Genomic DNA, 14303 nt, shown 5'->3' on the forward strand with positions numbered 1-14303 from the left:
CTCTCTCTTGCCTTCCGCATCACTGCCCGGCTCTCCCCCCATTTCTCCCAGACCGGCAGTGGAGTCCAGGGGAGAGGGACAAGACTGGCTCCACCCCCCAGCTCCCCCGTTCATTCGCTCTGAGCCTCAGTTTTCTCAGTTTCTGCCTGTCAGATGGGGATGGCATCGCCAGTCAGCTCTCTGCACGTTTGTGGGGATTCCGGGAGCTGACCCGTGTGGAGGGATTTAGCAGTGTGCCTGGAACACGGCTGTAGCTATCGTTTTGCAGATGCAGAACCTGGGGCGGCAAGAGAACAAATGGCTTGCCCAGGCTTTGGTTGTGCAGCCCAGAATCGTGGGGCCCAATCTCATCGATAGCCTGTGTGCCCAACTACAGGCCAATGAGGAGATGTACCTGCACTGGGAGCCGCTTTGGCTATCTGTGTCCCTTCCACAAGCAGCAGCACCAGCAAAACACCACGTAGGGCCTCTGTCTGGCAGAAAGGCAGGCCAGGCCAATCACAGTCACCATGGCTGCTCAACAGGGAGCCTTGGACAGGCAGGTCTGACTGTTATCTTGTTCACTCTCCCCATGGGACGGTCTGAACTGTGCTGGGCACAGGCCTGTGAACATTGCTGGCACAGAGCCAGCCCTCAGGAAACTTGGGATGAGTGGGCCTGAACACATCTGGTTTCCAAGTTGCCTTCTCTGTCCCCGGCAGCCCTGGTAGAAGCAGGCAGTGCATGGGAACTCAAGGCCACACAGCCAGCCGCACGACTCCCAGGGCAAAGCTGTGCTGAGCGTGCCAGCTGCCCTTTGGTGACCCTCGACGGTGTGGAGGACCAACGGCCCCTTTTGTCTACTTTTCAAAGCAGAAGGCCTTCTGAGAGGGTTTTGGGAAGCAAGGCCAAGACTCCTGGGTTCTCATAAATCTTTTAATAACAGTAAATGAAGAAAACATTTTAACAGTAAGTCCCATGGTGAGGGTTCCTTTTCATTCAGGGATTTCCAACAACAGAAACACCTATGACTAAAATTCAGAATGCTAAGTACACAAATTATTGACAGTTTATTTCCAAAGGTAACTGCAGAAATCATTTCAGTACAATCAAAAGGTTTTACAAAACAGAGAAAACATGTTACAAAATGCTCCAAGAAATGAGCAAACTGGTAGGGGCACAGAGCACCCAAGAACCAGCTTGGCAAAAACACCCACCCCGCTGCTGTTTAGGGGGATTACAAAGGCTGGTTCTAAAGGGAGCCACCGTTGCGGGGGGCTGACAGGGAGGGTCTGCCCAGTGCATAGCAACCCCACCTTGGGAATGAGGAAGGATGTGGGGTGGGGGAAAGAGGGACAAAGGCATTTGTCGATTTCCTGACAGAAGTAATTACAGATGAGACTATCTTATTCTCTCCACCATAATAACACCACTATAAATGAAGAATTCTTTAAAATATAATACAAAACTGACACCGAAAGAAAGCAAGTTTCCAAAACAACAGCTTTGTTTGAAATGACTTGTTTTGTTTGTTTCGTGCCACAAGTGGCAAACCAGTGTACAAAAATGTCACAGACAAGAGCAACAACAAGCGACTGGGTTTTCCTGATCACGAATTGGCTCACTCTATATACAGAAGAGGAAGGCTCACTCCCTCTCGGGGACTCTGCCCACCTCTGAGGGGGCAGGCCAGGGCAGGGCGTGCAGTGGGAGGCCCCGTCCCAGTCTGGGGCCCTGCCAAGGAGTGTGCGAAGGACTGCGGACACCCTCCCTTATGCCTGCTCCTGATTCATCAAAACCAGCCCCAGCGTCTTGTCCTGCAGTGTCACGCATGGCTCTTCTTTCTCCTCCCCCACCTCCCTTTCAGTCTTCTGAAGAGGACAGATGACTCTGGATCAACGTCTACAAATCCAGAGAAGTCTTTCTGGCCAAGCGAGGGGGAGGAAGAGCCTTCTGCCAGCCAGAGCTGCCCACCTCACTCCCAGGGTGCTGCCCAGGCCCAACACCAGTGCACGGAGGCCTGCTGACAACTCGCTATCTGTGAGGAGCTGTGCCCGCTCCACGAAACACTGAATTCTCAACGAGCACAAATAGCAAAACCCTGATGGAGGCTGCGGCAAAAGGGATGATCTGATAGCTAGACTTGAGGTACTGGACGGTTAAGTGCGCCGAGCACTCCCCTTATCCCAACCACCCTGCAAGCAGCTTCTGTGAATGCTAACAAGTTCGAGGAGAAAGAGAATATTGTCTTGGGGAGACTGAGTCCGTGGCTTCCTTGCAAGCTGATAGAGGAACACGTCACAGGGCCTCCAGGAAAAAGATGGGCCAGATCATCTTTGGTGTACAGAACCAAACACTGGGGGCAGAGAGGCATTGCAAGCAGGCATGACCATCTCTCTACAAGTTGGCCAGCTGAACAGACTATTCTCATTGGCCCAGATCCTCGGCCAAGGCTACCCGGGCACTTGAGGGAACACTCCTTTCCCTTCCTCAAGCTGTTTTAAAAGAAACTGTCCACTTCTACAAATACTCTCTCAGACACACACTGAGCTCCCACATGCTGGCAAATGGCATATGGAAACTTGGCCAAGGTGGTTGGGGAACCTCAGTGGCACTGACAGGAAAGCCCTGGGGGAGGAGCTGGTAAGCCTGGGCCTACTGGTACAGGGGCCACCCTCCAAGGCAGGCTGCTGTGGGTCTGGCCAGGTCACCTCTCTACATGGGCTTGGCCCAAGGTAAGAGTGAGGTACAGACCACTTCAGATGCCTGCTGCTCCCCAATACCTCAAACACAGGCCATGACTCCCCATAGATCCTGGGGACTGGGCTCACTCTGTTCCTTCCACCAATGTTTCTGAGCCAACTTGGCCCCCAGAAACCCTGCATCCCCCCTCACTTCCCCCTTCCCCTGACAGGTGCATCTGTCTCTGGCCTGCCCAGGGCCAGGCACATGGCTTTCACTTTCTTCTTTCCTTCCAAGCAGCAGAAAGTGCCAGCCAGAATGGGACGCTGAGCTGTTGCCAGGGCAAAGGCAAGCTTTTAGAGGCATGCCAATGTGAGGAAAACTTGGGCCGACTGGCAATGGCCATGCCACAGAGACAGGGAGGAAGAGAGAGCCTGCGAAGTCACTGTGTCACTGTGTCACTCCAAAGCTGAGCATCTGCCCCACCCAGGCTGCTGGCCCCCAGCTGAGGTACGGATCATCTGCCTACAGAGACTCCATATTCTGGCAGGGGACAGGACAGGCCCCCAGGGGCTCCTCTCATGACCTCCTTCCAACCTTTCCTTTTGTAAAGAGGACAAGGGGCATTGAGGCCTCATATTTCCTCATCAGCCATTCCTACACGCAGCAGCATGATGGTGGGCAGGGCGAATCCAGCCACTCAAGAGGTGCCTCTTCTGGAAGGCAACCCTAGGGTGAGAGGCACTAAGAAAAACTTGGCCAAGCTCTCAAAGAGGGCAGACAATGAAGGTTACATGCCGCGAGGAGCTCATGAGAAGTAAGAGCACTCGGTGTTCTCCCTCTTGCTCCCCCATGCCCTGGGGATTTATCACCTCATTGCCAACAGGCCTCTGCAAAAGGGCTCTCATGCTGGCTTCCCTGGGCGTCACCTTGCTCTGACAGACTCTCCTGCATTCTGCTGCTTCCTGTATGTCCATTTGCTAAAATCGTGACCACTGAGGCACTGAAGCTCGATCTAGGTCTAATACAGTAAAACCTGAAATACTGGAACTGGCACAGGGCAACTGGGTTGCCTAGAGTGGGAGAGGGGAGGCCCATCTCAGGAAGTCACTGAACCATCTTTTCTGTTCTTAAGCAAATCTGTTTTTACTAAGAGCCAACAAGGAGTCAGCAAATGCTCAGCCACTGCTTCCCTTTTTGAGGTCCATGCATGAGTGAGCTCAAGTCTTTCAACAAAAGGTCTTCCTTTTGGAGCACTTGAACCTCCACCCATGGGGACCTGATTCCTTGGTACCTCCCTTTCAAACTAGACATGGGCTTTGTGGGTGGGCAGGGCAGAGAGCCTGTGATGCCCCCCACACTAAACAAGTAAGCATTGAGTCCGGCTGCACTAATGACATCTGGCCCTAGGGAAACAACACTGGAAGGATCTGTATCTTCCCAAACCCAGGATGCTGACATATCCTGGAAACCCACAAAATGGATTGACAGAAGCCCCTCCAGAGACATGACCTGATGCAAGGATTCTCCAAACTCAAAAACAAATGAGCAAACAAACAAAAACCAAAAAGCAAAAAACCCAACTCCAGCTCATCTTTCCCTGAAGCTGCCTTTAAAAAAGAGAGAGAGAGAGAACATCTAAGGGGCACTCAAGATTAAAATGGCATCTATTATCAACATTAAACTCAAATGGAGCATATGATTCAAATCACAGTTTTCAAGTTACCACTTCTGTTGATTAATTTCTATGCTCACTTCTGATTGGGATATGGGTCCATTCTCAGCTCTCATAGGCAGAATCTACCCAGGGTCCTGCCTAGTATTAGTTGTGGGCATTTGAACCTTGTTCACTTTGGAATTGCCACTGCAACAGCTCTCCATCCCCTCATTGGAATCTAGCCCTAGGGCCGGGTAGTGTCCCCACCTCCCACCGCAGGCAGCATCCTGGAGGGAGTGGCTGGTTGGCTGCTTGCTTTGAGTCATGGGACACCAGTGGGAAGAATCTGGCCAGTTCTATTTTGGCCATGAGCTGGGAAATCCCTTGGCTCTAGGCTTGCTGCTGGTATAGAAACAAGGCCTCAGTCCCCTTACAGTGGGGGCTGTGCTGGAGACAAGAGGGGACCTAGCAATCAGCCTGGAGGTCCCTGGCAGTAGAGAAATGAAACACAACCCAATCTCAACACTTCGATGCCAAAAGAACTACTGCTTGTTGTTCCCTTTCTCCTCAACCAGCTGTTGTTAAAGCACCAACAAGCAGAGTGAAAGCCACTGACTACCATCTCCCCATGTAAGGCCACTAGGAGCAGGGAGAAGGAGCCAAAGGGGAGGAGGAAGAATCCAGCCCTCAGCACTACACCCCAGGCTCCAAGAGACATCCTGGTGGGAAGAGCTGGGGAAGGAAGAGTGGTGGAAGAAAGGGACAGAGAAGAGGAAAAATGAAATACATCAAACATCCTATTGCCCTCTCCCATGATTTCATCAAGAACTGGGTGTTCTCCAAGTCAAGTCAGGACTTGTTTCCTCAGGGAGAAAAAAAAAAAAAAAACACAAGCACCTTCAGTCTATTTTCTTGGCTGGAAGCCGGAGCAAATCCAGCAGATATTTACACAAGGGCCCAGCCATGTATGAGAACAGGATGACCAGCTTCCCGTGGGTCATAGTCATGAGAGTCTGGTGTCCCGAGGCCCAGATGCGATACCAGGGGCCGTAGAATGGGTCTGAGATGGCCGGACACAGCATGTTGTTCAAATTCACTTCGGTGACCTGCAGGGACAAGGGAGGTAGAGTGAGCGTTTGCCATTCTTAGGCTTTCTCTGGCTTCTGCCAGTTCAGCCATCTCTACCTAATGGGGGACTAGACAAGGAGGGATTGACAAATCCCCACCTGTTCATAATGAGATTTCTCTCCCCTAGGTTTTCTGAGTGGGTCAAGGCTAGAGCCCTGTGGAGGTGATGGAGGAGGCCATCCTGTGGAAAAGCTGTTTGGTTTTGCTCAGTCTTGCCTTCTGGTTGGGCCCAGAGCCCATTGCCATTCCTAAGCATCTATTATGTGTCTAGTCCTCAGAGAAGTGTTATGGGATAAAAGAGCAGTCAATGGCATGGTCCCTGCCTCCACGTAACTGGCAACAGATCAAGTTGGGGTGATCAGTCTACCACATCTGACCTCAAACAAGATGGTACTCACTGGGTTTTCCCCACCATGAGATCTGAGGAGCGTACAGAATAAGGGCTGAGTCCTCAGAGATTTCATGAGGGAAGTGGCACCTGAATGGACTCATGAGGGATGGATGGGGGTCATGGTGAGGAATGGAGTGAGCAAAGCCTGCCTTGTAGGAGGCTTGGCTTAAGCCAGGCCCGGAGGTGGGACTGAGCATGGTATGTATGGTGACATGAGGACACTGACTCCTCTGGAATCAAGGAGTCCCAGTGGAGAGCAGTGAGAATAGGGGTATGATCATCATACTGCTTCCTCCCTAGAGTGCAGGAAGCATTCACGCCTTGGCAAGGAGCTCACACTACCCCCCAGGCAAACCAGAGCAGAGCAAAACACCAGGGTGGGAGAGACAAAGTAACTGCTTCTACAAAGGCACTGGTGACATCGGTTACATGCCCTAGTCCTGCTAGGTCCTGCAAGGCTCCACATGGCTAATGCTACATTAATGCCGCTCGCACACAAAACCAGACGTGCCACTCCTGCCCTGAGGACGGCCACGGCACCTGCCTTCCAAAGCCCTTCAAGCCCATTCACGTTAAAAACAAGTCCTCACCACCTCTCAGGGAGGTTGGGGGTTTTGTACCATGTCACAGAAGGGTGGGGAGCTCTCTGCCCTTGAGGATAAGGTGACTCACCCAGAGCAGTGGCAGAGCCAGGACTTGAACTTGGGTCTCCTGACCCCCAGCCCCAGCCCCAAGCTCTTCCTACTCACTTTGCCACCAATAGACATCCATGCACTCAGCAATCGTGGGCTCTGGATAACTCAACTACTGAGTCCAGCCATCATCCATGTTCCAGACAGGTCAGAACACCCCAGAATGCCACGGGGGTCCCCCGACACCGCACTTCCACTGGCCACAGAGCTCAGGGCCTGGGAGTAGGCCCAGGATGGACCCAAGGTCAGAAGCCTCCCCCAGGCCCAGGGCCAGGGATAGGGTCCTGCCTCCTCATGAGGTCCATAGTGAACCATCTTCCAGTTGCAGCTCACCATTTCCAACCCAAGTGGCCATGAGTGAAGGGCATCCTTGCCTCCCCAGGGATGAAAGAAACAGTCATTACTGAAGGATTCAAAAAACCCTTTGAAGAGGCCAAGGCTGTGTATCATAAATCAGCAACGCAGACACAACAATCTGACGTCCTGGCCTTTGGCATCTTGTATTTTCAAAACAAAACGATATACCAGCGCCAACCAGGATTATCAAGATTTATGGAGAACTCCAAACAGAAGGGGTAGAAGGGGATAGAACCAAACTTACCAGGCCCAGGATCTGCAAGATGCTGAAGTGATAAAAGAACATGAGGCCAGTTGAGAGAAGGGCCCACTGGAAACTGCTGAGGGGCTCTGGGGTGTAAGCACCTGGAGGAAAAGGGGAGATAGTGAGACAGGAAGGTTGGTGACCCACTTCTCCTTCTTTGCCCCATGAGGATACAGGTGGTGAGGCCACAGCTGCCGCTTGCTGATTACCCTCTTTTGCTGGGTACTCCAATCAGCCCCTTCCCAGCCTCTGTTCTGCCACATGATGCTAGGGACATTACAAAGAGGATTTTTTATTTATTTATAAAAGTAATACATGCTTATTAAAGGAAATTTAGAAAATGTTTAAAAGTAGAAACAAGATGGAGGAAAAGAGGAAAAACATCCCCAGCACTTCACTACCCGAATACAACCACGGCTAACTCATGCGTGTGTCTCCTTGGTTGTTTTCTCTATGCCTTAGAAGTTTCTTTCCTTTCCTTTCCTTTTTAATTACTAATGGGAATCTCCTGGTATATATAATTGTATATCCTTCATTTCCACATTTATTTTAATCATTCCCTCATGTTTCTAAAGAGAAATGTCATGAGGAAGTAAGGCGTGGTGGTTGAGAATGTTAACTGTGATGTCAGACCGATTTGGTTTCAAATCTGGATTCTACCAGCTACTGGCTTTGTGACGTTGGAAAAGTTGTTTAAACTCCCTGAATCTCAGTTTATTTTTCTGTAAAACGGGGATAATAGTCCTACCTACTTCTTAGAGTTGCTGTGAGGAGTAAAGGAAATAATATATTGAGAGGTCTTACTACGGGATCTGGTACAACTTAAGTGTTCAGTGTGTGTTAGATGCTATCATTGCCAGATTATTATCATTCAAATAACTAAAGAATATGCTATATCCAATAGTTGTGCCATTTCCCAACTGTTAGACAACTCCCTCCCCCTGGAACTGCAAGAATAATATATTTTCCCTCTATCGTCACTAGGAACTACCATCCCAGTAGACTTGGATGTATTCCAGAGCTTGCAGAGTGGGGTATGGCTTATAGGATGTTGTGGGTGTCACTCTGAATGGGGACTTAGAGGGGGGTGCTCTAGAATGAAAGGAACTTGGAACCCTCCACCTCAAGCAAGTAGGTGGCAACATTACATCTTGGAGTAGTACATTCCCAAGTCAGTCTTTCACTGATTCATCCATTCATTCACCAGTTATTAGGCACCTATTATATTCCAAGCCTTGGGCCAAGCTTTGGGGATAGGAAGATAAAGAAGACAGGCCCCCTGCAGTCTCGGACTCACAGTCTGGTGGGGGAGGCAGACAAGCAAGGCAGCAATTAGAGCCCACTATGATGGGTGTGATGACTGAGGTCTGTGCCACATATTATGGGCGGACAGAACTCAGCTTGGCGGGGAAGGTGTGGGAACAAAGACTGCTTCTTGGTGAAGGGGACACAGAGCAGAAGCCTGAAGGACAAATGGAACTTAAGGACGGGCCTAGGCATTCCAGAGCAGCAGCCTACATTAAGGCAGACATGAATGAGAGCAAGGCAATTCAGAGAACTACGGGTAAGAGTTGGGGCTGCAGGGGAGAATGTGATGGGTAGTGAGCAGGAGTAAGACTCAGAGGTTGGCGGAGGCGGAGTCAAGATGGCGGCGTAAGCAGACTCGGAACTCACCTCCTCCCGTGGACACAGCCAATTTACAACTACTTGTGGAAAAATTATCCCTGAGACAGAACTGAAAACTGCATAAGAGGAACTCCTGCAACAACGAACAATCCTAACTGAGGCAGAAGAGGCAGAGACTCCCTTCCGGAGAGAAAAACGCCGCCTTCACAAGCCGCCAGCTTCGCGGCCGCCGGGAGCAGCGCACAGGTATGCAGCCTCCCTGGAGGCACGGGGTCCTGAGCCGGGGAGCGCCCCCGCTGTGGGCATTTTGTGGACCCAGCACAATCGACACCAGCGGCATAATATCTGACTTTGCCTGCTACTAAAACACTGGGGAGCACCCCCAGAAACCCGGTTCACAAAGAAACTAAAACTGGCTCTTAAAGGGCCCGCGCACAAACTCACCCGTTTCAGAAAGCATCCTAAAATCACCAGAAAGAAAGGTGCACGGTGCTATGGTGAAAAGAGACTCACCTAATAGGCATCTCGGTGAGGGGTGAGACCTCTCCAGGGACTGGGACATTGGCGGCGGCCATTGTTGTGGCCCAGTGTGGGCGTGCTGACACAGACGCCATTGGAGTTCTCCCTGAGGCCTCCTAGCCCAGGGTCTGCCCCACCTGCTAGAGCACCAATTTAATCCAGCTCAGCCAGGGCAGGCAGCCCACCCTAGAGACTGGCCCCACCCAACAACAAGCCCTCAGGCAACTTGTGGGCCTGCATAGATTGGTGACTGGATTCTCTGCAGCCTGGCAACTGAGCCGAATTGAGCAGGGCAGGGCGTGCACAAGGAGTGGGTGGAGAGTGTGGGGCGGTGGCGGAGTGTGTGGGGCTCCTGCCATGGAGAGACTGGGTCTGCTTGGGGAGGTCGGGGCACTCACACGGGGCAGGACTGTGTTGACTGTGTGTGTGGACCTGTGGGTGGCAGGGTTTGTCAGCTGCAGAAGACTTGTGCTTCTCAAAGACCCACATAGGAGGTTTGCCCCACCTTCCAAAGCCTGAAACGATTGGGTGCTCCTGTGCCTGAGGCCAGCCCCACCCAGCTGCAATCCTCAGAGAACTGACAAGAGACCTAATAGGCTAGAGGCTTACAGCAATTGTAAGGCCCTGAGACTAACAACCTGCCACGCTGGGGGCCTACTCACTTAAAAGAAATACTGCAACACAAATGTGGTATTAGAACTTGCAGCCAACTGTGCTGGGGCTCCCCACACCTGATAAAGAGACTGAAGGGCCCACAACAACTACAAGCAGCTGAGCATTACAACAGCTGGCCAGGAGCATAACTCACCCTCCCTGGGAGCCTACAGTGAGAGCAAACAGGCCACAACAGAAGGACACACTAGGCCACAACAGAAGGACACACTAGGCCACAACAGAAGGACACACGTAGCCCACATAGGGGTCACTCCTGGAAGACTGAAAACTGATGGAAGCACACTGGAAGCCTCCTAAGGCATCACTTACATAAGGTCACCTATCCAAGAGCAGGAGACGTAGCTGACCTACCTAATACGTAGACACAAGCACAGGGAAAGAGGCAAAATGAGGAGGCAAAAGAATACATTCCAAGTAAGGGAACAGGACAAAACCCCAGAAAAGGAACTAAGTGAAACAGAAATGAGCAACCTACCCAACAGAGAGTTCAAACTAAGAGTGTTAAGGATGCTCACTGATCTGGGGAGAAGAATAGATGAACTCAGTGAGAACGTCAACAAAGAAATGGAAGATATAAAAAAGAACCAATCAGAAATGAAGAATACAATACTGGAAATGAAAAATTCATTAGAGGGCCTCAAAAGCAGAGTAGAGGATAAAGAAGAATGGATCTGTGAGCTGGAAGAAAGACTAGAAGAAATTACCCAAGCTGAACAGGTAAAAGAGAAAAGAATTAAAAAGAGTGAGGACAGTCTAAGGGACCTCTGGGACAACATCAAGTGCACTAACATCCATGTTATATGTGTCCCGGAAGGAGAAGAGCGAGACAAGGGGGCAGAGAATCTATTTCAAGAAATAATAGATGAAAACTTCCCTAACCTAAGGAAGGAAACAGACATCCAGGTACAGGAATCACAGAGAGCCCCAAACAAGGTAAACCCAAAGAGGCCCACACCAAGACACATCATAATCAAAATGTCCAGAATTAAAGATAAAGAGAGAATCCTAAAAGCTGCAAGAGAATGTCAAGTTACATACAAAGGAAACCCCATAAAGCTATCAGCTGACTTCTCAGCAGAAACCTTACAGGCTAGAAGAGAATGGCATGATATATTTAAAGTGCTAAAAGGAAAAAACTTACAGCCAAGAATACTCTACCCAGCAAGGTTATCATTCAAAACGGAAGGAGAGATCAAAATTTTCCCAGATAAGCAAAAATTAAAGGAGTTTGTCACCAAGAAACCAGTGCTACAAGAAATGTTAAATGGACTGATTTAAGGGGAAAAGATAAGACCACAAATAGGAAAAATTATCTATTTCCATGATTAGAACGTAGCCGATACAAATACACATAAAAGAGGTTAGATATGATATCAAAAACATAAAAGGAGGGAGGAGGGGAGTTAAGAGTACAGCTTTCAGACAGAGGTCAAACTAAAGTGACCATCAATTCTGTATAGAAGAAGAAAGGAACAGAGAAGGACTACTAAAACACTGAGAAAAAAAAGTTAAAAAATGGCAGTAAGTACATACTTATCAATAGCTACTTTAAACGTCAATAGACTAAATGCTCCAGTTAAAAGGCATAGGGTGGCTGACTGGATAAAAAAACAAGACCCATATATATGCTGCATACAAGAGACACACTTCAGACCTAAAGACACTCACAAACCGAAAGTGAAGGGATGGAAAAAGATACTCCACGCAAATGGCAATGAAAAGAAAGCTGGGGTAGCAGTACTCATATCAGACAAAATAGACTTTAAAACAAAAACTGTAAAAAGACACAAAGAAGGGTGTTACATAATGATCAAGGGAACAATCCAACAAGAGGATATAACACTTGTAAATATCTACGCACCCAATGTAGGTGCACCTAAATATATAAAGCAATTATTAACAGACATAAAAACAGAAATAGACAGTAACACAATAATAGTAGGGGACTTTAACACTCCACTTACACCAACGGATAGATCACCCAAACAGAAGATCAATAAGGAAACATTGGCCTTAAATGACACACTAGAACAGATGGACCTAGTAGATATATACAGAGCATGCCATCCAAAAACCGAAGAGGGCCGGCCCTGTGGCTTGGTGGTTAAGTGCGCGCGCTGCGATGCTGGTGGCCCGGGTTCGGATCCCGGGTGCGCATCGAGGCACCACTTCTCCGTTCATCCTGAGGCCGAGTCCCACATACAGCAACTAGAAGGATGTGCAGCTACGACATACAACTATCCACTGGGGCTTTGGGGGGAAAAAATAAAATAAATAAAATCTTTAAAAAAAAAAAAAAAAAAAAAAAAAAAAAAAAAAAAAAGCAAAAACCGAAGAATACACATTCTTTTCAAATGCACATGGAACATTCTCCACGATTGATCACATATTAGGCCACAAAACCAGTCTCCATAAATTTAAGAAGATTGAAATAATACCAAGAATCTTTTCTGACCACAACGGTATGAAACTAGAAATCAACTATAGGAAGAAAATCAGAAAAGCCACAAATACGTGGAGATTAAACAAAATGCTACTGAACAATGACTGGGTTAACGAAGAAATCAAAAAATACCTGGAGACAAATGAAAATTAAAATACGACATGCCAGAATTTATGGGATACAGCAAAAGCAGTTCTAAGAGGGAAGTTTATAGCGATACAGCCCTATCTCAACAAACAAGAAAAATCTCAAATAAACAATCTAACAACGCACCTAAAGGAACTGGAAAAAGAAGAACAAACCAAGCCCCAAATCAGTAGAAGAAGGGAAATAATAAAAATCAGAGCAGAAATGAATGAAATAGAGACCAAAAAAACAATAGAAAAAATTAATAAAACCAAGAGCTGGTTCTTTGAAAAGATCAACAAAATTGACAAATCTTTAGCTAGACTCACCAAGAAAAAAAGAGAGAAGGCACAAATAAGTAAAATCAGAAATGAAAGAGGAGAGGTTACAACAGACACCTTGGAAATACAAAAGATTATGAGAGAATACTATGAAAAGATATATGCCAACCAATTCGAAAATCTGGAAGAAATGCTTAAATTCTTAGAATCAGACAACCTTCCAAAACTGGATCACGAAGAAGTAGAGAATTTGAATAGACCAATCACCAGTAAGGAGATCGAAACAGTAATCACAAACCTCCCCAAAAATAAAAGTCCAGGACCAGACGGCTTCCCTGGTGAATTCTACCAAACATTCAAAGAAGACTTAATACCTATCCTTCTCAAACTCTTCCAAAAAATTGAGGAGGGGGGGAAGCTCCCTAACTCATTCTACGAAGCTGACATTACCCTGATACCAAAACCAGACAAGGACAACACAAAAAAAGAAAATTACAGGCCAATATCACTGATGAACATTGATGCAAAAATCCTCCACAAAATACTAGCAAATCGCATACAACAATATGTTAAAAAGATTATACACCATGATCAAGTGGGATTTATTCCAGGGATGCAGGGATGGTTTAACATTCGCAAATCAATCAACGTAATACACCACATTAATAAAATGAAGAATAAAAATCACATGATCATCTCAATAGATGCAGAGAAAGCATTTGACAAGATACAGCATCCATTTATGATAAAAACTCTGAATAAAATGGGCATAGAAGGAAAGTATCTCAACATAATAAAGACCATACATGAGAAACCCACAGCTAATATCATCCTCAATGGTGAAAAACTGAAAGCCATCCCTCTAAGAACAGGAACCAGACAAGGATGCCCACTGTCACCACTCCTATTTAACATAGTACTGGAAGTCCTAGCCAGAGCAATCAGGAAACAGAAAGAAATAAAAGGGATCCAAATTGGAAAGGAAGAAGTGAAACTGTCACTATTTGCAGATGACATGATTTTATATATAGAAAACCCTAAAGAATCCACCAGAAAACTTTTAGAAGTAATAAACGAATATGGTAAAGTTGCAGGATACAAAATCAACATACAAAAATCAGTTGCATTTCTGTACACTAACAACGAAGAAGCAGAAAGAGAAATTAAGAATACCATCCCATTTACAATTGCAACAAAAAGAATAAAATACCTAGGAATAAACTTAACCAAAGAGGTGAAAGATCTGTACACCGAAAACTATAAAACATTTCTGAAAGAAATTGAAGAAGACACAAAGAAATGGAAAGATATTCCGTGCTCTTGGATTGGAAGAATTAACATAGTTAAGAGGTCCATACTTCCTAAAGCCATCTATAGATTCAATGCAATCCCTATCAAAGTCCCAACAACATTTTTCACAGAAATAGAACAAAGAATCCTGAAATTTATATGGAACAACAAAAGACCCCGAATAGCTAAAGGAATCCTGAGAAAAAAGAACAA

General features: G+C 47.3%; 1 protein-coding gene across 4 annotated transcripts in view; it reads right to left on the reverse strand.

Moving 5' to 3' along the window:
* Positions 1–896: 896 nt before the first annotated feature.
* TMEM164 (transmembrane protein 164) overlaps positions 897–14303 on the reverse strand; it is a 171760-nt gene continuing 158353 nt past the window's right edge. For all 4 annotated transcript variants that reach the window (XM_014795321.2, XM_014795320.2, XM_014795319.2 and 1 more), the window contains 2 exons: positions 7131–7231; positions 897–5424 (listed from right to left, as the gene is read on the reverse strand). In XM_014795321.2, coding sequence (XP_014650807.1) covers positions 5218–5424; positions 7131–7231 — 308 coding nt within the window. In that variant the 3' untranslated portion in view covers positions 897–5217. The remainder of the gene's footprint in view (positions 5425–7130; positions 7232–14303) is intronic.

The sequence above is a fragment of the Ceratotherium simum genome, chromosome X (assembly GCF_057802395.1).
Source record: "Ceratotherium simum simum isolate JZ-2026a chromosome X, ASM5780239v1, whole genome shotgun sequence".
In the NCBI taxonomy this organism is placed as follows: domain Eukaryota; kingdom Metazoa; phylum Chordata; class Mammalia; order Perissodactyla; family Rhinocerotidae; genus Ceratotherium; species Ceratotherium simum.